General features: G+C 43.4%; 1 protein-coding gene across 4 annotated transcripts in view; it reads left to right on the top strand.

Moving 5' to 3' along the window:
* MCOLN2 (mucolipin TRP cation channel 2) overlaps positions 1–26,058 on the top strand; it is a 51,417-nt gene that overhangs the window by 23,389 nt on the left and 1,970 nt on the right. For all 4 annotated transcript variants that reach the window (XM_072834297.1, XM_072834300.1, XM_072834299.1 and 1 more), the window contains exons 4-13: positions 746–899; positions 4,404–4,479; positions 4,585–4,681; positions 6,531–6,630; positions 12,005–12,117; positions 13,473–13,622; positions 15,164–15,265; positions 15,372–15,494; positions 22,799–23,005; positions 24,361–24,482. In XM_072834297.1, the coding sequence (XP_072690398.1) occupies positions 746–899; positions 4,404–4,479; positions 4,585–4,681; positions 6,531–6,630; positions 12,005–12,117; positions 13,473–13,622; positions 15,164–15,265; positions 15,372–15,494; positions 22,799–23,005; positions 24,361–24,482 (1,244 nt within the window). The remainder of the gene's footprint in view (positions 1–745; positions 900–4,403; positions 4,480–4,584; positions 4,682–6,530; positions 6,631–12,004; positions 12,118–13,472; positions 13,623–15,163; positions 15,266–15,371; positions 15,495–22,798; positions 23,006–24,360; positions 24,483–26,058) is intronic.

Genomic DNA, 26,058 nt, shown 5'->3' with positions numbered 1-26,058 from the left:
TCAGTGGTGTGTCTGACAGTGATGGCTGCCATGAAATAAAGCTGGGGAGGAGACTGGCAGTGCCTGGTGGAGCCTGTGCACTGGTGATGGATGCTTGCAACTTGCACTGGATAGTAAGGGAAGGCCTCACTGAAGTGGTAATATTTGACTCAAGACCTGAAGGAGTGAACCTAGCAGATGGAACATGGGGTTCCAGGCAGGGGGTGCAGCAAAGGCCCCGGTGGGAATGTGCCAGGCAAGCTCCAGGAGCCAGCTGGGGACCAGTGTGGCCTTGGAAGGTGGTGCTTGGAGCCAGGAGACAGTAGTCTGCTGTGAGGTTAGACAGGTGGGAGTGTCTGTTAGCACGTTGTCTACTGTAGTTCCAAGTTCCATGAGGCAGTGTGTTTCCTGCCCACCCATGAGAAAATTACCTTGTGGTATATTACACGGGTAAGTTCTATTGAGGGATCTGACACAAAGTTTAAAATAGCTATAAGTGTATTCCATATGCTGTAACTTCTTTTTTTTTTTTAAGATTTTATTTATTTATTCATGAGAGAGACAGAGAGAGGCAGAGCTATAGGCAGAAGGAGAAGCAGGCTGTCTGAGGGGAGCCTCATGTGGGACTCGATTCCAGGACCCTGGGACCACAACCTGAGCTGAAGGCAGACGCTTAACCACTGAGCCACGCAGGTGCCCCTTACGCTGTAACTTCTGATGAAACTCTTAAAAGCTCATACGATTTTTATTTAACTATTTTGAATAGTATCATCATCTAAAGAACATATCCCTGGGGACACTCAGTTACGGAGAAAATGAAGACAATAGAACTGGCTTGAAAGTCTGTAAGCAGCATTATAAGAAAGGGGCCATGTTTCCTTCTAATGACACGCTGAACATTGACAGCGACATTGAAGTAGGTAATGCACTTTCATTATATGCCTTTATCATCTTCTGTGGTAAGAGCAAACATCCCTTCATGTGCTGACAACCCAAATAGAATGATTTTGCTTCTGTGACAGCTAACTTAATTGAGGTTGAACATATGCCTGCAAAGGCTTTTCTCTCAGGGAACTGTGGGTCTACCATGATAGGACCAGGGAACATTGTAGAACGTCTTGGTATAACTCAAGACTTTGGGGGGTTGAGGTAAATGTACAGGTGTTTCCTGTTTGTTGAGGTTTGTCCCTCCATGAGGAAGCAATTAGGCTTTGGGGGGGAAAAAAGAGTCTAATTATATATGAAATAATGTATGTTGAAATGCTTGGTACTCTTGCTATTAATGCAAGAGTTAACTACATTAATGCTCTTCAAAGATGAATTGTACTTAGCAATTCATTTTCTCTTTTAGGAGGTTGCTTAGCAAGAAGTTAGTATCTAATCAAGTAGAATTCTCTTGTGCAACTCTGTTAAGAATTTGAAAACACATTATATGTAAGTGCAAACTAGTTGACTTAAGGCTCTGGAAGTTTTGTCATTCATTTAGCAAATCTCTGGTGTATAACTAGCATGCCCAAGGCACTTCCTGTTTTATATACTGGGGTTATGAACTGTGAAGACTAATGAGTCATGACTCCTCAAGAAACAGTTCAGGAGCAGGGGTTCTAGTATCCATGTGGGATGGTTTTATTAAGAAGAGAGCATTGCATAGTTCGTTTGACCATATTTTCTAACATTCAATTTAAAGATGCTTTGTTAAAATAATAGAAGAATACATCTGTAAAACAGAGGTTCTGGGTCTGTTTCCACAGGCTGCCTATTGAGAATCTCTTAGTGAGTAAATGTGTCCCATGCTCTTGACTCTGAAACCAGCAGCCCATCAGCCAAGCACCATGAGAAGCCTCAGGTTTCTTTTAGTCATCTAAGTATCAGCAGCCTGGTGCTGTGGCCAACAGCCTTGAAATACCCCTTGTCCTGTGTGACTTAATTAGATGCATCTTACAACTATTTTCCAGTGATTCTTATGTTGTTTTCCTCAGTTGATTTTTCTTGGAAGATGAGTGAAAGAGACATGGTCAAAGTCAGTGTCAGTGGCTACGTAGGCAGGACTAGGACTGGCAGTGCCAGAGAGTGGAATTTATTACCTGACTCCTGTGCAGTGGTGTCCTTGTCTGTTTTCCTTCTATCAGAATATGGAATAATTTTCACCAAAGCAGAAGTTGGTTATGAATTTTACTTTATTTTAAGAAAGACTATTTTAGCAAGTTAATTGTATTTTTGACTTATGAAATATAATTTGTCAAAGAGAACCTTTTGACATATCTACCTACTCAAGAGATGTAAAGAATATTCTTAAAATACTTGATACTGGATCTTAGACCTTCTTTTTTCAGATATATTGGAGGCAGCCTGCAGCTGCCTATTCCTATAGGAATAGGAATTGAGCTGGACTTCATTGGTGAAGCATTAGAGTTTATGTAGGTGAATGAGCAGATGCTGTTCTAGATTATCTCTCTGTGACTTTTGCATCATCTTTACCATTGAGAGGGTCATCCTTTGGTGTGTAAATGCAGCCATCCCCCTCCATGCCTGCTTCCTTGGTGGGTCTCTATTCATTGCACAGTCTTTGCATGACCGATTGTGTAGATCAAGCTAAGGGTTTCCCTTAAATCATGCTGTGGGCATTTCATGCCTCTAAGACCTATAGCTTTAGAGGTTATCCTCATTGGGGGAACTGTTATAAATCCTGCTTTTTAAAATGTCTTTACAACATTTAGATGGCTATCATTCTAATAGTGTGTGTTTCTTTTTCTGTAACACAGATTTTGAATATGTTCCTTCTCTTTTCAGAATATAGCCACTTACTCAAATAAATGTAAAAGTTTTATTTTCTTTTACTTTGTCTTCAAATAAGAGTGTGAGAGGTAGAAGGACCCTAAATATCATCAGTTTGGCTTTTACTTTACAGTTGAGGAAGTTGATGCTCAGTCGCTAGGTGGTTAAGCCAAGGTCATGTACCGATGTAGTGACGGGAGGTCTTTGCTGCTCCAGGCCCAGTGGGAGAAGACATTTAAAGAATTGGCTATCAAGTCTACCAATTTTCTCGAACACCTCCTGAGTACTAGGCACTGCCCTAGGCCCTGACTTTTCGGTTTCAAAGGCAGCACGAAGGGGCAGCCACAGTGTGGGCGAGAGTCAGCCCAGGCTGGCTTCCCACCAGTTCTGTGTCAGGGCTCTGTGACCTTGAAAGCCATTCACTGTTTCTAGCCTGTTTCCTGCCAAGGTGTTGAACTACCCAACGAAGAGACTATTTTTATGTGAGGCTCTTGGAATGATTTTATAGTTTACACCTCGTAATTTGTTTTTACTTGAACAAAACCTCAATTTCTTCCTTTTTTTTTTAATTTTGAAAAAGCATCAGACTTAACAGAAAAGTTGCAAAATAGCACAACGATTTCCTTGTCTACCCTTCATCTAAATTTTCCAAAGGTTAACATTTTACCACATTTTTTTTTTATCATTTTTCCAATGTATAAATATTTCTCCTGAAATGTATGAGAATAAAGTGCAGGAATAATGTCTCTTGACCTCTAAATACTTCAGTGTACATTTCCCCCAAATAGGAACATTCTCCTACAAAACCACCATACAGTGCTTAAAAGCATGAAGGAACATGGATACAGTACTGTAACTTACAAACCCAATTCACCTTTCATCCATTGTCCTGTTCTTTATAGAAAAAGAAAACTGCCTGCCCGGACTGCCACCTCCCTGCCCCACTCCATGCCCCCTCCATGCACTCCTTGCCACCTCCCTGGTCCAAGATCACATAATGCATTTAATTGTCAGGTCAGTTTAATCTCCTTTAATCTGGAGCAAAATAAAATTCCTTAGCCTTTTTTTTTTTTTTTAATGACCTTGACATTTTATTTTTTTTTATTTTTTATTTTTTAAATTTTTATTTATTTATGATATTCACAGAGAGAGAGAGAGAGAGAGAGAGAGAGAGAGACATAGGCAGAGGGAGAAGCAGGCTCCATGCACCGGGAGCCTGACGTGGGATTCGATCCCGGGTCTCCAGGATCGCGTCCTGGGCCAAAGGCAGGCGCTAAACTGCTGCGCCACCCAGGGATCCCTGACCTTGACATTTTAAAAGAGTAGAGTGTTCCTCACTCAGGTTTTCCTGTGTCTTGTTTATGACTTGATTGAGGTTACGTATTTTGGGCAGGAATACCACACAAGTGGTACGTTATTTCAGGAGGTGCATGATGTCTGTTTATCCCATTCCTGGTGATGTTAACTGTGATCCTGGCATCTCCAGGTCCTTCCCTGTCAAGTCACTGATCTCGTTACAATGAATCTGGATCTTGTGGGAAGATACTTTGGAACTTTTAAGTGTCCTGCTTCTCAGCACACCTGTACCACTGCTTTTTAGCATCTGATTGTTGCCTGAAACAATCCTTCTTGTTGTTTCATTGCCCTAGATTGTGTTCACTTAGACCTCTCCAAGGACCCTCAGGACTGGAAGAACTTGTCATTCTTCAGACTGGAATTTTACCGGTAAATACGTTTTTAAGTTTAATTTCCCAGGAGACAGGGATGGGGGAAAACAGAGGAGGATAGGAAGACGCTGACAATTTATACCTTGTCATGTTTTTTATTCAGGCTCTTAGAAGTTGAAATTTCCTTTCGCCTCAAAGGCATCGACCTACAGACAATTCATTCCCGAGAGTTACCAGACTGTTACGTCTTTCAGAATACGGCAAGTGTCTTGTCTTACTACAGCTGGTTTTTATTATTTTTCTCTACTGTTGCAGATGCCAAGTATAAAACACACCAGCCTACGTAGATGTGTTAGATGCAGTTGTGTTTGAAGCGGCTTAATGACACTTTCTAGCATTGTCGATCCAGAGACCATTACTTTGGAAAATGGAGCAAGCCCTTTCCAACTTCTTTTTTTTTTTTTTTTTTTTAAGATTTTATTTATTCATGAGAGAGAGAAAGAGAGAGAGAGAGAGAAGCAGAGACACAGGCAGAACGTGGGACTTGATCCCAGGTCTCCAGGATCACACCCTGGGCCGAAGGCGGCACTAAACCGCTGAGCCACCGGGGCTGCTCCCTTTCCAACTTCTTAAAACCAGATTTCTGGGCTGCAAAGAGGACTTTTCAAAATTGCCTTTGGCCTTTTACTCCCCTAACACATTAGAAGAAAAGTCTATGACAGGGGTTCTAAGTGTCTATGATGTTTTTCCTACTTTCAAAGGAAGGTCTTTGCAACCGTTGTCGCAGATGTTTTCAAACCTCCCGGCAGAAACTGCTTCCTTGATCTGAAGGCCAGTCTGCAAAGGATTACTTGTTGCTTCTTGTGGTTTGGGAGGAGGCATGTGCAGTAGAAGAGAATGTTCACTTCTGTGGGGAGAGTAACCAGCCTTCTCGTCTCATGGAGTTTCATGCTTTCTCTCTGGCCCTCACTCCCTTCCTCATGTTTATTGAGGGGCAAAACTGAATGCTGAGCTGAAGTTGTATGTGACCAGCTTTCAGCAACTCAGAAGAGTGCCTCATTCAACAACAGTCAGTCAATATGTGATGAGTCCCTCCTATGCACCAGACATTGCCTCCTATAGAGGTGCAGTGGCTCTCAGGAAGCTTACAGCCTAGTGGAAGAGCGAGACTGGAAAACAAGCAAAGAAAGAAATAAAAGTAATGATAAATCTTGACATGCAGTGAGGAAGAACGTCTCTGGCAGAGGAAAGCATGATTAGCCTCCCTGGGGTAACCTCCATATTACAAAACACATTATAAAATGTGTTTACCTAAAGCAAAGAGCTTGCTAAGCTGAATGCGTAGGTGATCTGTATTGAATCCACAAGTGCCCGAGCATCTTTACACATAAGCCACACTCTGTGTAATCCAAGAATATCACTCTGACCAAACCAGAGGCTTGAGAATTAAACTTGTTGGCTCCATTGCCCTACCTAGGACCTGTGAGCACACCTCCACTAACCCTGGCACACTCAAGGCCTCATTCTCCGCTATGGAAGCCCCACAAACACTTCTCTCAAGCTCTCAGATCTCCGCATATGTCACTTGTAAACTAAATGACTGAAACATAATGTGGAAGAATGAGGCTACCTGGAAATCTTAAATTCAGCCTGCAGCCTGGGAGCAATCTTTGTCACTTCTGAAAGTATTATAGGTAGCATTTGAAGCAAACAGAAAAATAATTTCTAGCCTAGGGAAGACCTAGGTTTTTGTACCCAGAGGAATAAAATGAAGCAAATGCTTTTAAATTCCATTCAGTATAATAAATGTGTTCTCTTGTCAAAGATTGGTGAATCTTGGTTTTGTTCCTAGGACTGATTACTTGTTTTGCTCTGAGGTTTCTCTGCACCCAAACATGATTCAGTAGAACTTTACATATTCACCCTTTGGATCACATTTTTTCATTAATAATAGAAGCTTGTGAAGGAATCATGTGATGTGGACATTTTCATCAGTATAATTAGTTTTGACTCAGTATGCTGTTTGGATGCCAGTGATATTTTAAGCAGAGTTGATCCAGGGTGCCCGTTCTGTGGGGTGGTAACCTTTCCATACATTTGTGTCTCCAGATTACCTTTGACAATAAAGCTCACAGTGGCAAGATCAAAATTTATTTTGACAGTGATGCTAAAATTGAAGAATGTAAAGACTTGAACATATCTGGATCTAGTAAGTATGTTACCTACTTGCCTGTCATGGATTATGGGTGATTTTTAACCCTTTATTTTGGGACTTGGGATGTTTAAATGGTGATGGGAAGAAAGAGCTCCAGAAAACTCTTGAGCATTCAGTTCTGTACAGCATATCCTAAAGCTCTGCCTTTTTGTTCAATTTCAGCAGGTGTTGATTACACACCTCTTGGGAGAGGCAGTGTTCCCAGTCTTAGGAGCTAAGTTTCTGGAGCCAGACTGCCTGGGTTTGGGTCTTGGTTCTGTTTACTGTGCCTGTGATCTTGGACAGATTACTTAACCTCTCTACTTCTTAGTACATTTCTCTATAAAATGAGGGTGATGGTATCTACCTTCCAAGATGTTGATTAGTAAATGAATTAGTAAGTCAAGAAAAGCACTGAAAATAAGAGTTGGCACATAGTAACCACAAAGCTCTATGGAAAGAGAAAGAAAATGCCTTAGTGAGAGAGACTGACATGCCTGTGAAATCTAAGCGGTGGAGATAGAAAGGGATGTGAATAAAGCAAGCAAAGGTTAACTTTGGGACCGAGTGAGAAATAAAATCTAGCAGTGATTTTTGGAGAAAGTGTGCTTTGAGCCAAGCCTTTGACAATGGACAGAGATTAAGGCCTCAGAGCTCAGAGAGCAGCCTGGACAAACACTGGGTAGTGTACTGAGTTGTTACTCAGAAAACCCCTCTTCAGCCACAGTTTAAAATGGGCTATGCAGCACTTCTCACTGAGGGGGTTGTGATGGTGTTAATAATGGATTGTCATATTTCTTTTCTTAAAAATGTATCTATATATTTGAAATAGGGAGAAAGTGTGAGCAAGTTGGAGGAGGGGTAGAGGGAGAGAAAGAGAGAGAGAGAGAGAGAGAGAGAATCCCAAGCCAGCTCCATGCTGAACATGGAGCGGGGCTTGATCCCACGACCCTGAGATCATGACCTGAGTGGAAATCAAGAGCCAGACACCTAACTGACCGAACCATGCGGGCACCCCGGATTGTCAGTATTTTTTGATTTACAAATTTTGTTGAATTTGCCTTTGTCCAAATGTAAAATGTAAAATACCTGTAGTTTTAAAACTATTTTAGATTTATTTTAATCTAGATTTGTTTGTGGCCCATTGCTGTTCAGTTATATAATACATCTTGAAGAGTCTAAAGGATTGGTTTCAGTATTTCCATTAACTGACTCAAGGCTCTGATCAGCATAGGCAGTTTTAGTTTCCTTCTGTTTGAAAGTGGTTTCTATTTCCCAGCAGACGCACTGTCTCCACAGAAGCGCACAGATCAGATGCATACTTGCCAAGTCCGAGTATAGGTTCAGCTATTTAATGTGAGAAAAGCTAACCTTTGTGTGCTGTACAGGAAATGTGGTTTGGAACAGTCATTCTGACCGAATGAGTTAGTGGGTCAAACCTGTTGTCAGAATATGGTTTTCTTCCTCCCCACGGGGCTGGTCCAATGTTCGGAGCTTTCCTTGCCTGTACTCAGAAGATCAGAGCTCTGGCTCCCTTCTGTGGCCAGGGAGGAGAAACACAGACATCACAGACCTCTGAGTAGAAATACTAACATTTCTGTTTCTCCCAGAGCTGTGTCCTAAGAAACCAGATTGTGTTACTAGGAGAATATGAATTATGAATGATGTGCTGAAACCCTTAAGAAGCTGAAGTTTGGAAACCAGCTTGTGAAGTGGATTTTTTCCCTTCTGTCTATGGGTGCTGTCTGGTGGAATGATTGATTGCTCTGGCTTTGGAGGAAGTGGGAAAAAGGCGAGGGTGACATCTGGTGGGAACTTTGTGCTATTTCCAGAAAGTTCTGAGGCTCCTTCAAGTCTGTACACTTAACCCTGTACACTTAACCCTTCAGGTCTATACACTTTCTCTTCCTCTTGTCATTACCTATGTTATCTCAGGAAGAATGATGAGTGTCCATTTTTACATACAAACTTCATGTTGCCTTTTATGACTTCTAATACTTATCCTAAGTTTGCCACTAATCTTCACTTTTAACTGGATTTTATAAACATAGCAAGTTGGGCATGAGGAGCAAAATTCCCCACTGGCGAGTGGTTTCCCAAGTGTCACAGGGGAAAGGGGGTTTAGTCGGCAGAGGAAGCCCTGGGTTAGAGTCCCTCAGGTGGGCAGCGTGGCAGCGCATGCAGGACTTCTCAGGACCTCTGAGAGAGTGGGTGGTGTGTAGGGTTCCCTAACCATGTTGGCAGAGCATCTCTCTGGATTAGTGCTTTATAACCAAAGTATAATAAATGTTCCTGTGGAGCTAAATATAGATTCAGTAGAAGTAAGAAAGTGATTGCAACGTTCATAAAATACTTTTTGTAGCACACCAACTTTGTCTTCTCAATAGATCAAATTAAAACAGAATATAAGAGACAAACCAAGAAACAGACTCTTAAAAAAAAAAAACTTATTTATTTTAGAGAGAGAGAGAATGAGGTGGAAGGGAGAGTCCTAAGCTGACTCCACGTTGAACATGGAGCCCAACACGGGGCTCAATCTTATGACCCTGAGACATGACTTGAGTTGAAACCAAGGGTCCGACAAATGAAGAGTTGGACACTTAACTGACTATGCTGCCTAGGCACCCCAAGGAACAGATTCTTACCTTTAGAGAACAAACTGATGGTTACCAGAGGGGAGGGGAGTAGGAAAATGGGTGAAACAGGTGATGAGGATTGAGGAGGGCATTTGTCATGGTGAGTACCGAGTGATGGATGAAATTACTGAATCATTCTATGGTACACCTGGAACTCATAGTGTGCTCACTAACTGGAATTAAAATAAAATAAATTTAAAAATTAAAAATATAAAAGTGTGTCCGAAGCTAATATGATAAACAACAACAACAACAACAGCACAACCAGAATATGACACTGGTTTCTCTGTTAGGAGGGACTATTTACTTTTTCAGATATGGGCCTCCGTTTCCCCATTCGTATATAAGACACGGTACAAATAATCATAGAGGTTTTGTTCTGGTTGTATGTCAGAAAGGAACGTACTAGATGTTGTCCTTGCATTTCATAAGGTTTTCGGTCCTATCTTCCCAAGAACTGTACCGATTCCCTCTGCCTCATTTCATGGCTAGATAGGTAGGTAAGTAGGTAGGCAGATAGGTGGATAGTCAGTCAGTCTTGGGTTCTGGTTGAGTTGATTTCTTACCTACCCATCAGATGTTATCTCTAGGTAACTTAAACTTCATAATTATAAAATGGCTATAACTAAATTAAGTGCTAGGTCCTGTTCAACAAGCACTCGATCTGGATTATTTCACCTGATTTCCTGACAGCCCATGCAGTAGGGACAGTTGCTTCCCCTATTTTGTAGTGGAGGCCTCTAAAGCTTAGTAACGCTAAATAATTCTCTCAGTGAATTACATTTACTATCCAACTGTGCTCATAACCCACGGATGAGCTGCTTTGCCCTCAGACCCACCTGCCATTGTAGCTCACACCTTTGCATTATTAAACCCATGGACACTTGGTCTTTCTGTTAAATGCCTCTTTTGCAGAGGTGTCACTGGGGAGTGCCCCGCTTTCTAATCCCTCCCGGGCACCCCACCAAAGGTAACCTGTCTTCAGACCCATGCTGTCTCCAATGGCCCTTCCCAGTCTACATCCTGAGCTCAGCTCTTCTCACAATTCCCCACATTGCTGCCCCTCTCCTTGTCCTTCCCAGTCTGTGTTTCCCTCTCAGGACCTCTCAGTGGTCTCTCTCAGTGGCTGGGTCCACACCCATGGCTTTTAACTACCACCAAATCATCCTCTCTTGTCGTGAATGTCCAGACTGAGCTCAGTTAACCCAAGACAGAAAACCAGGAGTAGTTCTTGGATGCTCCTTCTCTTATTGCTTAGGTCCCTCTGGAAACCAGGTAGATTGTCGGGCTGTCACGGCTCCATGCCTTCTCTCCCTCTGCCTGTAACTGAGCTCACACCTTCACGGGTTCTAATTTGGATTATTTGGTAGCCTTCTCATGTTCTGCGGGAGTCTCTGCATTCATCTGGAAGCACACTGAAGCATTATGAAAGCACAGTCACTGTAGTGTTGGGCAAACACACACAGTCCCCACTTCCTAGGGTCGGTCACTTACTGGAGAAGACAGACCTCAAGTGATGTACAGTAGGAACCGCTGGCAATGCTGTTCCTTCCCTGGGCTGTTCCAGGTGCTTTCACATATGAACTTGTGTAATTCTTATTACAGCCCTATGATAGAGTGGGTTTCCCCCCACCCCTTTTTTAGATGAGGAATCTGAGGCAGCTTCCCCAAGGCCCCACAGCTTCTGAGTGCAGAGCTGAGATTCAGGCCAGCTCATTCTGCTCCCCAGACTATGTCTTTCTTGTTTTGCACCGTCTCTCTGCGCCTTGCTGTGCCCTTAGAAGATGTAATTACAGGGTCAGTGGCCATCAAACAGAGAAGGATAAAAGGAGCTCTGGGTGTGTGTACTTGCGGAGAGTGCGATGAAAGAGTATAGGAGGGGGCTAATAAAGATGGGAATTCAGGGAGTTCTGAGGAGGAAAACATTTCATCTGAAACCCGAGGCTGAAAAAGAAACATCTAACTTGCACGATGGGGAGGGCCCTGCTCTGGGCAGAGCGATCAGCACTTGCAAGGTCCCTGAGGCAAGAGAGCAAGCAAACCTTATAGGAGCAGGGATGGAGGAAGAACAGTATGGCCTCAAGGTAGAGAAGGTGGGGAGAGGAATGGCAGGTGATGAAGCTGCAGGAATGGGCAGGGGGCCAGGCATTGGGAATGCTCCCCTCAGGTCCCGGAGAAGCTGGGGCTACCGGTGCATCTTCCTCCATTACCTTCCCACCACCCCACGCCCCCATGCTCCTGGGTATTCCACGCCAAAAATTTGATTTACTTCCATTCCAAGAGGTTCTTTTCACCACGTGCAGAAGAAGCTAACTGAATTGGACTTATTTGCTGGTAAAGAACTTACACAGTAAGGCTGAGAAGCAGGAATGGGGATTCTGAGGAGTAGTGTTTTAAATTGCTCCCTCATTAATGGAGAACTTGATGTTTGTGCTTTTATGAAAAAGACAAACCCAAGAGTTTGTCAGTTTTGCCTCTTTTGAATAGAGCCCAAGTAGACCACTGTCTGTTGAGCTCTAGCCTATAGGAAATATTTTTAGTACATTTAGCAGAGCGCGTAATATTTTTATGTGTGCAATCCTTAACGTCAGAGAACGTTTTACCCTGTTTAAAGACTTCTGAATGAATGCAGTGTGATTTGTTTCTGATGATTAAGTATTTCTCATTTGAACTTCTTTTCAGACTGCCATTTTTTTTTTAATTTTTCCTAAGTAAGGTGCGTTTAACGTTTGAATTCTGTTTTTGTTCCTCAGTTCAGAAAAATACTCAGTATGTCCTGGTGTTTGATGCATTTGTCATTGTGATTTGCTTGGCATCTCTTATTCTGTGCACAAGATCCATTGTTCTAGCTCTCAGGTTACGCAAGGTAAGCGTGCGTTCCAATATTCTCCCTCCCTTCTTGGCTTCTGTCCTATTTGTCCAGACAGTGGACCCTTGACGTTGGGTCATCCTGCCCTTTCTAGAGCTCTCAATTAGATTAGATGCCTTTGAATGATTGCCCTCCCTTCTAGGTATTAATCAACCTGAGGTGTAGAAGGTGAGTAAAGGCTCCTGGCATGTCAGGCGGGATCAGATAATTATCCTGCTTAAAACTGAGCTCCTAGGCACAAGTGCACAGTGGTGAACTCTCAAGCTTTTGAATGTTTCCAGTACGAGATCCTTTTAAATTCAGGAGTTGATCTTAAGAACAGAGTAATAGCATGTGTAGGTTTCATCTTTTGTCTCCAAATCAGAGTTCATTTTGACAGGGAGGCATGGTAAATGAGTTATAATGAAGCATAAAACACTTTATTCTATTTTTAAAAATAGTTTAAAAATTCTCTCCTGAGTTTCTTTTTACCTTTTTACCTTCAGAGTTCTTTTGAACATATACTTCAGCTTCCCACAAATCTTTTTCTGGTTTGTGGCATGTGGGTAAAAATGCAGACTGGGGTCAGAGGAAATAGGAAGTCATCAGTTCTGGATACCATTTGTGGAGCAAGAAAATAGTCTACATCCTGTTTTTCTTATTCTTGACCTTTGTTGTCTTATTTTGTTAAAATTTTTTTAAATTTATTTATGATAGTCACAGACAGAGAGAGAGATGCAGAGACATAGGCAGAGGGAGAAGCAGGCTCCATGCACTGGGAGGCCGACGTGGGATTTGATCCCGGGTCTCCAGGATGGCGCCCTGGGCCAAAGGCAGGCGCCAAACCGCTGCGCCACCCAGGGATCCCCTGTTGTCTTATTTTGTAAATATCCACTTCTCTTACCTTTCCCCCAGGCCTCTTGATATTCTGAACCCAAGGTCAGAGTCCTGGGTCTGCCAAAGTTAGGGGGCACCATTGAGGCCACTGGCTCTCATTGTTGGGAGCACCCAATTCATGGTTAGCCTTTCTGAAGATTGGCCTGTTCATAGGGTTGTCAGATTGAGAGTTGATAATAGGTAAAATACTGGGAATGTACTAGGTGTTACCTGTTATGACAAGAGTCTCTTGGTGTTAGAGCATAAGCATTTGATGGTCACGTTAATTTAGCAGGTACTGGAATCCTCACTTATAGCTACACTCGATTATGAGAGGAAGTAGGGGCTCTAGTCCCCACCCTCAAAGTGGATCTATCAAGTTGGGAAAGGTAATGTCGTATCATTTTACAGGCGACAGCACTGTTTTGCGCTTGTCTTCTCCTTCCAGAGGGCAGTGAGTGGTTTGTAAGAAATGCTTTTTAAAATGTTTGCCACAGAGATTTCTAAATTTCTTCCTGGAGAAGTATAAGCGACGTGTGTGTAACACCGACCAGTGGGAGTTCATCAATGGATGGTATGTCCTGGTGATTATCAGCGACCTAATGACCATAATTGGATCCATATTAAAAATGGAAATTAAAGCAAAGGTGAGGGGCATCCCATTTGAATCCTCTGTTCTTTCTGTTCTTCTGGGTGACCCCAGGCACTTTGAGGTATAAAATCCTTACGGAGGCTACTTTGAGTCTCATGTTTTCTCTTTTCTCACATCTGTATAACTGAAGCTTCCTCTGACTTCATTCCCCATCAAAGGAAAGTGAGAAAGCCATTGTCCTGTGGCAGATGATATTCCTATGAGCATCCCCCAGGAGACTCAGCAGCATCTTTAGATCAGGAACTGAAGTTTGAGAAGATTGACTGTTTGGGTGGGCTTCTTCTTTTTTTTTTTTTTTTTTTTTTTTTTTAGTTGCAGAAAAAGCAGCTGACCCATGAACCAATCATGTCAGGAGCCAGTGGTGACCCTCGGGGACTGATGGGTGCTCTCAGAGGGGAGTGAGGGTGGGAGTATTGAGTGGTCACCAGGCATCTGACGCTCTCTTGTTGTTCATTGATTTAATCTCATGACTGCTCAACGACAACTCCTTCACCGGCCGTCCTCCCCTCCATGCTGTCAGTGGAGTGGAATGTTTTACTCACGTCTATTTTTTTCATTCCTTAGAATCTCACAAATTATGATCTGTGCTCGGAACGTCTACGCTCTTTGTCTGGGTTGGCGTCATCACCACCTTTACCTCCTAACCACGCACAGTGTCTCCCTCCTCTCTGCTCTCACTACTCAGAGTAGTATCAGCCTGTCTTCAGCCTATCTTCCTCTCTGGGCTGCACTGCTGCAACAGTCTCCTCATTGGCTTTCCTGTGTTCTCTCTTATATTCCTCAGGTCCATCCACACCACTGTCAGACTCATTTTCTTGAAGTATCTAAACCCTCTGCCTCATGGGCCCACTGAGATGAAGCCATCTCCCTTCAGCATGGCCTCTGCAGTCCTCATCATCTTGTTCTGCTTCCCTCCCCGTCCTAGCTCTCCCAAACCCATCAGTACTCATCTCTAGGACATCCTGCCCGCTCTTGGCCTTGTGCCTCTGTGTAGCTTTTGTCCATCGACCTACAGTACCCCTGCCCAGCCTGTCGTCCAGGCCCACCTCCATTTTAGAGTCATGCCATGGAAAGCCCTAGGTGACGAGCTGGGCGTTGTGGCTCTCGTTGTACTTAGCATATTGCGTTATAACTGTGTTTGTGTGTTTGTCTCCTCAATGAGACCCAGAAGTCCTTGAGAGCGGTAACTGGCTTAACAAATCAGGTTGGAGCTTTCTTTCAAAACTAACTGAGTGGTATTATTTGATATTTAACAAGCACCATTACTTTATACTCTTTAATTGCCTAGGTCAGTAGTAAAGGCAATTTCTACTTTAGGATATTGTTTGAACAGAAACTCAGTTTAATCACTTCAAATACTAAGAGGAAATGAGAAACACATTTGGAATTGGGCTATTTTTCTTCTTCAGTTTACAGCTCTTAGTGGCACCTATAGAGAGGCAGGCCGTCTATTCTTTTCCAGTCAATTTAAAATGAGGCTAGTAAGGGGAGTGGAGTGGAATGTTTTTACTCACATCTATTTTTTCCATTCCTTAGAATCTCACAAATTACGATCTGTGCAGCATTTTGCTCGGAACGTCTACGCTCTTTGTCTGGGTTGGCGTCATCAGATACCTGGGGTACTTCCAAGCATATAATGTAAGGATGTGGCATTGGGTTGGGCACTGGGATGGAGACTCATTTCTTCTTTGGGTCCTACTTGGCTACTTTTTAATTACCCCCATTCTGCTGGTCTTTATTTCAGGTGCTCATTTTAACGATGCAAGCCTCACTGCCCAAGGTTCTGCGCTTCTGCGCCTGTGCTGGTATGATCTATCTGGGCTACACGTTCTGTGGCTGGATTGTCTTAGGACCATATCATGACAAGGTGTGTAGCCCTCATTCTTCCCTCTGCAAATTAGGCACTCGGGACCCTTACAAGTGGGTCCCTGCACTGCCCTGCTTTCCGCTTTGCTCTAGTATGTACCCTCGACGCCAGTAAGATGTATCTTTGCGTCGGTTTTCTTTCCCTTTTCAGGATATTGAAGTGACTTCAGAATATTGAAACAAGAACTGTAGGACGGTAACCAGAGTTACATTTCCTAGTTGTCTTGGACTGGCTTCTGGGGTGGGTGGGTGGGGGCGTCGCATACTCACCCAGCCGATCATCAGATGAGAAATGTTTGGACATGAGATCAGTATAATACAAATGAAAATGAAGTGGGAGCAAATTATTATAATATCCTTCTAACTTAAAGGGTTAGGGTTTTCATCCCCATTAACTGAGAGGAGTGAAGGTGACAGAGACAGCCCAGAATGACCATCTTAGGTCTGTGATTAAAGTGATAACACCTGTTGGCTTTGCAGGTGGTTGATTGCAGGGTCATCTTACTACCTTATGAAAGATCAGTATCTGAATTCTCAACTGTCGCTGGGCTTTGGTCAGCAGCAGCATCTCAGGGACATCGAAGTCACTTCCAGATGTTCTTGTTTAAACATGATAAATTTGATCGATAGATGATGCCTCAGGAAATAATTAGGTAGGCCTTGTCTTCAAACCAAAAAAAAAAAAGTGAAAGGAATTATTGCATCTTATCAGTTTTCATCCACGGGCCTCTGTCAGTTGGAACAACGGAAACAACACGGTGAACAATGGTAACAGCTATTACGTGATGCTCATGTGTTAGGTACTAACTGTCTGCTCTTATTTCATCTCGGTAGCCCAGGGGACTCTTATCTTGGCTTAGGTTCTCTGCGAGGAGGAAAGAGGCAAAAATGCAAAGGATTATGTTGGAGCTTGTAGGACAGCTCAGCCTTAGGTTTTGACCTTGACAGTTGCATTAAACAAAACATGATCAAATCTGGTTTGCAAACTGCTCACAAGAAGCGAGCGGTCCACAAAGCTCCAGCTTCCTGTGTTTGCATAATAAAATTACACACACACACACACACACACACACACACGTTTCTCCTCTGCAAGTGTTATACTGAACGTGTCCAAAGAGAATTCCTGTTTGAGAAACTGTATAATTAACAAAGTGACAATCCCTGGGTTAATAGTAAATCTTGATAATCTTATTGCTCTTCCAATTCCATGCCACTGCGTTAAAGGTGACTCATGAGTAAAATTGTTCTTTGATATAATCTCTGATCTGGAGAATTTACTGTCTTAGTGCTGAGGAAAATTTACATTTTTCTTCCTGATGTTGCCTCCTGCTCTGAATGCGTCTCCACATTTTTGTCACTGGAGGGCAGTGTTGCACTGTGTGGAATGAACACTGAGCCTAACTAAGAGTTTCTGCCTCAATTCCCGGCTCCAAGGCCTCAGGATGAGGCTTCTGTCTCCTTTGCACTTCCTCTCTCCTACTCCATCATTATTCTGGAAGGTGCTCAGATAATGTTGCTTGAATTTTACTAACCTAGCTACCATTCTCGAGCATTATATGCTAATTAATATAGTTCTAAGCATAGAACTATATAATCTAAGCATTGTATGCTAATTAATATAGCATTATATGCTAATTAATATAGTTCTAAGTATAGAACTAAATAATCTAAGTTCTTTACCTCTTGCTCTGTCAACCCTCCCAGCAGTCCTGAGGGGAAATATTCTATTTCTTTTACCAAAAATAGGGTTCTTAATATGTTAATTTTCCCCGAGGCTACCCAGCTAGTAAAGAGCAGAGATAAGATTCAAACCCAGATTTGTCTGCCCCAAAACATGTGCTTTGACCGATAGCCTGCAGGGATTTTCTTGGTATTACCTAAAACAGATTATTACAAAAGAGCATTTAGTTTGACCTATGAATAGATCAACTGTGAGAGGAGATCCACTAACCAGTTTTATTTCTCTCAACGCGTCAACCTTGGAGAAAATGATGTTATTTATTTTGTGAGTCCGAGTGTGTTTTCGTATGTTTGGTTCTGCCCTTTTTTAAGAATCCCAGTGAGATTGGGATGCTCTGGACAAGTGCTATCCAATAAAAACATGAGAGCTACAAATGAGAGCCACATGTGTACTTTCCAATTTTCTAGTAGCCACATTTAAAAAAGGAACAGATGAGGTGATTTTAATTATGTATTTGTTTAATCCAGTATATCCGAAATATGAATAGATTTCTTTAGCATGTACTCAATATAAAACATTGAAATAATCTACATTTTTTTTTTTTAGTACTTTGAAATCTAATGTGTATTTTATCCTGATAGCACATGTCACCCTGGACTAGCTGCCATGTATCAGGGACTCAATAGTCACATGTAGCTAGTGGCTGCCATGGTGTACATTGCACCTCTTGATTTGTACCTCCCACTTAATGCCAGCCTTCCATTTCTCCCCCAGAAGAGCAGAGGGACAAGGGCTGTCTCTAGGGTTGCGTGGCAGGTCTGTTTATGGCATCTACCTTTCATCTCTAGCCGGACTCTCATATTGGGGAAATGCATACTTGAATCAATCCAGTGAATGCATTTGTCAGTGGAGGGAGAAAACCTTCAGTCTGGTTCTGGACTTTTGTGCTTTTCTTCTCTATTTTGCTGCTGCTGCTGCTTCTGCTGCTGCTGCTGCTGCTGCTGCTGCTGCTGCTGCTTCTTCTTCTTCTTCTTCTTCTTCTTCTTCTTCTTCTTCTTTCAATCTGAAGTTTAAAATGTTTACTGGCCCTTGCACCCCTTCCCCCGCAAATTGATCCAAACCGTCAGAATGTTTAGATTCTCTGTCAGCATCTGTTGAATCAGAAGACCTTTCGAATTACCTGAAGCCTTGAGAAGCTGGGCACCACAGCAAGCATTTTCTAGGATTTCTAAAATACAGCGCCCTTGGGTGTGGGAAGCTAACTCTTCCTTTAAACAAACAAGCAGAACCACTCTGAGAGGAGGTATCAGGAAAACTAGATTCACGCTGCGGTTCGCTTGGCAGCAGGACTCCCATATTTTAGCTCCCTAGTTTCCTGTCAGACATTGGATTTCAGTAGCTCAACTGAAAAGCAGTAAGGGTACAAGTGTCCTGCCAACGTTGATTCCAGCGCTAATGGGCTTGGGCACAGCGCCCTCTCAAAATGTCTGGGCAGCGAGGACTAGAGACCGTTGATGTTTAATAATTCAAGATGAGGTTTGGAAGAACATTATTCTGATGTGGCCCTTACATTTCCAGAGGACTTTTTCACTGTGAAGGATAAATCAGTCTTCACCTTGTCCTCATTTTACAAAGGAGAAGGCCAAGCCATGGAAAAATGGTTGGACTCTGCTGACACCCTGCGTGGAAGCTCAGCAGGGCCCACAGGACATCGTTGAGCTTTCAAGGCTTCTTTTTTTAAAAGCCAAGCTCCTCTCTTATTCAAAACAACTGTTAGCCACTTAAAATGTTTCCCTTGAATGTTGCATGAGGTTCTCAGGACCAGCTCTTGAAGCAAGTTTCTATGTCATTCTCCATAATACGCCACTGTCGGTTGTGTTTTCATTCAAATGAAAGTTCTCTGTGGCTCAATCACAAAGTGATCATTTTGCAGAACAAATGCTCACGTTCTCACTGTGGTTCCATAGAACCTAGGGACACTCTTTATGGAAAAAACCATTTAATGCTTACTAAATGTCTACTGTACGCCAAATATTGTCAGGTTCTTCTAGACTGAGGTCTTCGAGGGCAGTGACTACGGCTCGTTGCTCTTTGCATTCCCCATGCCCAACATGATGAGTAGAATATGGTAGAGGCTCAGCAAATTTTTTAATGAATAAAACCCAGAGAGACAATAGTATCTGCTTTTTAGGGGCTTACAACCTCATAGGAACCAATGCAATTCCCTATAAATGTAGTCCTTCAAGACCAGAAGCACCTGAGGATCTTATTCTCCTTACCTTGGGTATTATTAAAGTTCACTTCCACTGTGGATTTTGGCCACCGAAACTGACTGTGTGGCTCAGGGCCTCTTCTTGAGGTACAGAATGGCAAGGTGTGTACCACTTAGTTTATTGGGTCTCTTTCATATTTTTGGTGGGTTAAAATAAATCTCATGTGCATAGAGGAGAGGGAGGCGTGACGGTTGTGAACAACATTACCAATGAGGCAGATATGATATCTAGGATGATTCTGAGTAACTGCAGAAGAGAATAAGGAAGAGATTTGATATGTACCCACCAACTGGCTATTTGCAGTTTTAGTGAGGCACAGACTGTTACGGGTTCTTGAAACTAGAGAAAGGAATTGACCGGCTTCCAAAAGAATTATTAATGGTGCCGGCAGAGTCGTAATTCATGTCCATAGAAACCAGCCTTGATTTCATTGTCCAAAGGCTAGTTGGGATGGAAAATATTTGCTCTGGGAACTGCCTGTCTTACTGTTAAATAATCTGCATATTGTTAAGTGATTTGCTCAAGTGGACGTTCCCTCCAGATCTCTGCGGAGAGCAACTTTAGAGGTTTTCAGAGCTGTTGCTGATGCGGTAAAGGCATGGGCATGACCTTTGTTTGGGCTACATCAGTATACTGTTACAGGCTTTACCCTGTGCATTCAGTCATGGAACAGGGAGTTAGGACATGGTGTATATTACTTTGCTGGGGTTTGGAGAAGCGTATAAAACCAACTAGAAGACAAGCTAGTGGCTGACTGTGGTTCCGAGTGATGCAGAGAACAGGGAAGGGGCTAGAACTGCCAGGACAGTCTGTCTTGAAGTAGACCTTGAAATCGCCTTTCCACATTGGCTTAATGGGACACAGGGATGCGGAGGGCATAGGCGGGGGGAGAAGGACATCCCATCAGGCGAAGAGAACACATCCTAAGGGAAAGAGAAAGATGGGGGCCTGGTGTGTGGGTGCAGACAGGCACAGAATGCAACATCGACTCTGAGGAGCAGGAAAAGAGGCCACGTGAAGCAGAAACTTACCCCAACTTTCTTGGTTTGGATTTTTACTTTGCATCCTACCTTTGTGTATATCCGTAAGCAAGAGAAATAACCTGAAGGCCATGTGTTCTATGAAGTTTAGATTTAATAAGGTTTGGACTGCAGGACAAAGAGGCTGGAATAAGGAAGACTTGCTTGGAGGTTTCCATAGCAATCCAGGTGTAAAGTTGACATCAGAGTGGATCAGGAAAACATCAGAGGAGCAAACAGCCCTTCAAAGAGGGAAGAGCGGGGAAGGCTAATCAATTCGATGTGTAGTTTTAAGTACTTGATTATTTTGGAGTAAATGCTTCTTTGATAGGAGACTGAAGTCAGTGACAGAAATTGGGGATTTCAAGGGAAAGGCTGGTTCCCGGATTAGGGGGTGGGAGGTTGTACCTTACGACCTGTGAGTGGAGGAGTTCTTGTAGGCGTTTGTCAGGGCCAGGGCTACCCCCAGAGCCACACGGACTCAGTGGACATGTGCCCCTCGTGCTAAGTAAGGACAGAATTTGGTTCAAAACTCTACACTAACTTGCCCCCTCTGTGTTTGAAAACTGCATTGTCGGAGCCTCTGCCTTCAGCTCAGGTCATCATCCCAGGGGTCCTAGAATCTAGCCGGAGTCCCACTCCCTGCTCAATTGAGTCCGCTTCTCCCTCTGCCTCTGCCTGACGCTCCTGCTGCTTGTGCTACCCGCACCCCGCCCCCATCTCTCTGTGTCAAATAAATAAATAAAATGTAAAAAAAAAAGAAGAAGAAAACTGCATTGTCTTTTGCCTATTAGGTCATTATTTTACATTCCACTAATGTTGAACCCTCTGGCCCTCGAGATGTCCATTTATTAAGCACCTGCTGTTTGTGAGTTGCCATGGCAGCCACTGGTCAACCACTTAAGGCAGGATGGCTGCCTGTGGGATTCCAGTGATTCCACGCTGCGCACGCTCAGCCCCTGGAGCCTCCCACTAACCTCCTACTAGCGGCATTTCTCCCTGGCACCTCAGACTTGGCTCGTTGAAAACTGAGTCCCCCAGGTGTCTGTCCCTTCCAGGCTTATCTTCATCTCTGCTTCCCCCTCTCCCCAGTCTCTCCTGGATTCCTTGCCAACCAGGCTCCTGCACACACCTCTCGAGGTCTCCCTGCCCCTAGGCTTTTCTCATTCTAGATCTTCTGAGCGCTGGGATTGCCTTTAACAAACACAGATCACATTATGTCACTTTTCTGAGTGAAGGTTTTACTGGTTTCAAGTCAGGGCCTGTATTAGTGTGAAGTGTGTAGAAGCGCACAGGAGGCCTTTGCAGCAGGCATAGACACACCTGTCCGGCCACTTCCCAGGCTGGACTCTGCATTTCTCCTGAGTTCGCTGAGCGGATCCTCCCCTTTCTCCTCTCACTAGCGAACTACTCAGCCTTCAGGCCCTAGTTCTGAGGGTTGCTCTCCTTACCCTAGCTCTACCACAGGGCGTTATGTGGTGTGTGTTATGTGGTATCTTGATTATGGCCTGTCCACCGTTAGCATGGAAGCCCCTCGAAGGCACGAGCTGTGATCCTTCATCATTTGACACTTTCCCACCCTTTGTAATCTTTAGTTTTTAATGTGTTAAAATTACCCAGGCCCATGGTTGGAAGGACTAAGGTGAAACCCTCCACGTAGCAAAACTTTCTTGAGCCTGTGCTACGTCTCAGCCTCTTCTCTCTCTGCTGGTTGTAGAATACAGCCCCGACTGTTCTTTCAGAAAGCAGTTTGGCTGATTAGACCCAATAACAGGAAAAAACATTGTGCTAAGAAATGTTTATTACATTGTCTTTTATAATAACAAGTATTAAAGGGATGTCTCGCCGAGAGAAATAGTTAAATTTGACATCCGAGAGATGGTCTGTTGTATAAAGGCTTTCTAAGTGTGAGCCAAAATCAACAGTCAGACCCTAAACCACCTGAGCCACCCAGGCACCCCAAGGAGAGTTTTGAATAATGTTTTCTTATTATGGTATATTCTGGATGTTTTAAAATGAACATTACAGGCACCTGGGTGGCTCAATTGGTGAGGTATCTCCCTTTGCTCAGGTCATGATCTCAGGGTTCTGGGATCAAGCCCCGTGTCGGGTTCTCTGCTCAGCAGAGAATCTGTTTCTCCCTCTGCCCACCCACTGCTGTGCTCTCTTTCTCTCAAATAAATAAAATATTCAAAAAAATAAATAAATAAAACGAGTGTTACTTAATAGTAACAACAACAACCACAACTAAATAAGCTAACTAGATACTTCTCTGCTTCTTTTTGGATAATACCTCTTAAAAGCTAATTTTGGTTCCCCCTCCTCCCCACAGTTTGAAGATCTGAACACAGTTGCTGAATGTCTGTTCTCTCTGGTCAATGGCGACGACATGTTTGCGACCTTTGCTGAAATCCAGCAGAAGAGCGTCCTGGTGTGGCTGTTCAGTCGCCTGTACTTATACTCCTTCATCAGTCTTTTTATATATATGATCCTCAGTCTGTTCATTGCACTTATTACAGACTCTTATGACACCATTAAGGTAAGTAATATTTCCTGCCAAAAAACAACAGCAAATTCTGTGTGGTTTGGAACACGGGAGAAGAGTATGCTTTTTACTTAAAATAGTACAATTTTATTTTGATTTTGAGGGTTTTTTTAGGAAAGAAACTTTTTTAGGTGTTGGTGGTTAATTTTAAATATGCATTTAGGGCATTGTCCCTGTCACCCCGACCAGGGTGGACTGTGGACTGGTTTGGAAGTGTGTTGGAAAAGAGAAAGGACATGGGTCAGTATGGGCTGAGCCTGGTAAGTCAGGTAGTTGGGCTGTCAGCCTCAGCAGTGACAGGTGTGCCTGCCTGTCCTGGAGCTTAAGCTTTGAATAAGCTTCAGTGAGAAGGGGTGACTGCCACCTTGACAGCCTGTCCAGAAATGAGCACACCTATACACGGGATGACCTAGCCATTTGTGTGGTATAGGTTTCCTTGAAATTATGAAAGGTAAGGCTTTGGGGGTTGCTTCACTTCCTTCCTCCCTGAGCTGTGAATTCCATATCCTTTCAGACTGGATCTATTGAACTGATTTTGTAGCTCGAAGGAAGTTCTGTGCTGCCTATGTGGTGTCAGCTCCACACCAGATGGTCCTGCTTGGAAAATCCTGTTTTGAGACCAGTGTCTGAACAACCAAGGGTGTCTTGGGGTTTTGCCCTCTTCTTAAGCCCTTTTCAGGTTAATTCAGAAGAAGACCATCCATTGGAAATGCTCCTGGGGACTTTGTTTGTCAATGGGGAGATGAGCGCTCATGTGGGAATGGGTGGTTGGCTCTTGTAGCAGGGTGGGCATGGAGACAGGAGCTACACTCTCTTACCCTGTGGGTTCCTGTCTTTGATGTGGCAGTGGCACTGTGAGTGGGCCAAGCCTGGATGACCTCAGTGAGCATGAGTGAGCGGATCTCAGGGTGTTTGTATCTGTCGGGAAGAACCTGCTGCTTTCTGATGCACTAGGTGACCAGCTTCTATAAAAGTAGAGGAACTGGGGATTGCTTCCCTGTAGAGTCTACATTGGCAGTAGGGAAAGGGGAAGTCTTATCTGCTCTTAAAACTAGCAATAAAAAATTTGGCTTATGACTCTTTCCTTCATTCCCTTTATTATTGCACGCCTCCCCTGCCCAGCCATGGCTTGCTTTCTGGGATTTTTAGATTGTTTCTGTTCCCATGGTGGCCCTGGCTTGGCTTTCTGGGACTGACAGATTGATGCATCGCTGCTAATATCAGTTCTTGGATCTGAGCTAGCAACGTGGGAGAGTTTTATTTTAGCAAAGGTGGGTTTGATGTGTTGACAGAGGGAACAATTTCTCATGCTCTCTAAGTAAGGTAACAACATTGTGTACTTTTTACAGAAATACCAACAGAATGGGTTTCCTGAAACGGATCTTCAGGAATTCCTGAAGGAATGTAGTAGCAAAGAGAAGTATCAGAAAGAGTCCTCAGGCTTCTTGTCCTGTGTCTGCTGCCTAAGGAGGTAGGTATTGTGTTTAACCAGGTCTCCATGCTCCTGAGGTGAGCTTCTCAGTGGCCTGGACAAAGAGTTCTTCCAAGGTTTACTCTACACTCAGAAATCAGCTTATTGTGGGAAATACTTCGTCTTTCATTTTTCCTCCCACTGAAACTGGCTTCAGAAATGAATTGTTTCTTATAAAACAGGGTAGAAAGCTATGTGACATGGTTGAAATCTCTTGGGAATGTTATGAGACTCTGATGAGAAGGCATGAGTGATATCCCGAAAGTCAAGAAGGTGAATTCTGAGGTGGCCAAGAAAGAGGTCCAAACTCTCGTTATTCTTAGAGGTGGTGCTCTGGGAACGTCAAAGGCCTTTTCCCTTTCTGCAATATTTGGGGAAATAACCTTTTTTTTTTTTAAGATTTTATTTATTTATTCGTAGACACACACACACACACACACACACACAGAGAGAGAGAGAGAGAGAGAGAGAGAGAGAGAGAGAGGCAGAGACACAGGCAGAGGAAGAAGCAGGCTCCATGCAGGGAGCCCGATGTGGGACTCGATTCCGGGTCTCCAGGATCACACCCTGGGCTGCAGGCAGCGCTAAACCACTGTGCCACTGGGGCTGCCCGGAAATAACCTTTCTTGAGCAAAGCAGGAAACTTGCTCAAGAGGAGGCTGTGTGTAGCCCTGGTTGGGAACACACATCAGTAGCCTGCATTGACCAATGGCACTTTGCTCATGTTCAGGACACTTATGCAAATGGTCTATACCTCAGGGGCAAAGCATCTGCATAGTGTTCTGGGGACTAGAATGGGGGTCACATGAGGATAGCTTTCTTAATTGTACCCATATTTGTTTTCACGTGAAATTGGAGGTGGGGTTGTTGGCTAAAAATATCCCCTACCCATGTTTTTTGAGAATTCTCTAAACCAAATTCCTGAAGGAAGATGGAGGAGCCTAATTGCTGCTTAAAAACCACAGGATGTATTTTCTGTTAATCAATTCATACCGCATCTTGGGATTTTGAAATGATATGATTGAGCATTTCCAAAGAATGTCTGGTAAATATAAAATGAGGTCTTCTGAGAAAAGTGAGGTTTTTAAAAATCACATTTCTTCCTCTCAGAGCATTAAACTGTTGCCATAGAAGCTGGGATAAAGGGAAACTAATTCTCCTAATAGGCAGCTGCTTCCTAAGAGACACCTTATATAAGGAATTCTCGCAAAGCTGCTTTTTCTAATGTGTATTTAACTGTAAAGAAAAAACATTCATCAGAGAATGTAATGGTGAATTCTGGGAAGTCACCAGTCTTTGGTGTTTGGTTTTTGGACCTCAGTGTGCACCACAAAAAGCCACAGGAGGTTTGTTAAATGTTTTCTTGTGTAGCCATATGGAACTAGTAGAAGGTTTAAGGGATAGAAGAGAAAAGTTCTTGATCAGATTGAGTCTGGGAGATGAGAACAAGTAGCAGTGTCAGCAGACAGTCACTCTATGGTGTGCTAGGGGCCATTGAAAAGATGCTAGTTCAGAGGAGGGTCTGCTTATCATTTTGAATGAAAGAATTAAATGCAAGGAGGGAGTCTACCAAGGA

This window comes from Canis lupus, chromosome 8 (assembly GCF_048164855.1).
Source record: "Canis lupus baileyi chromosome 8, mCanLup2.hap1, whole genome shotgun sequence".
NCBI classification, from domain to species: Eukaryota; Metazoa; Chordata; class Mammalia; order Carnivora; family Canidae; genus Canis; species Canis lupus.
This window is presented reverse-complemented; position numbering and strand designations above follow the sequence as displayed.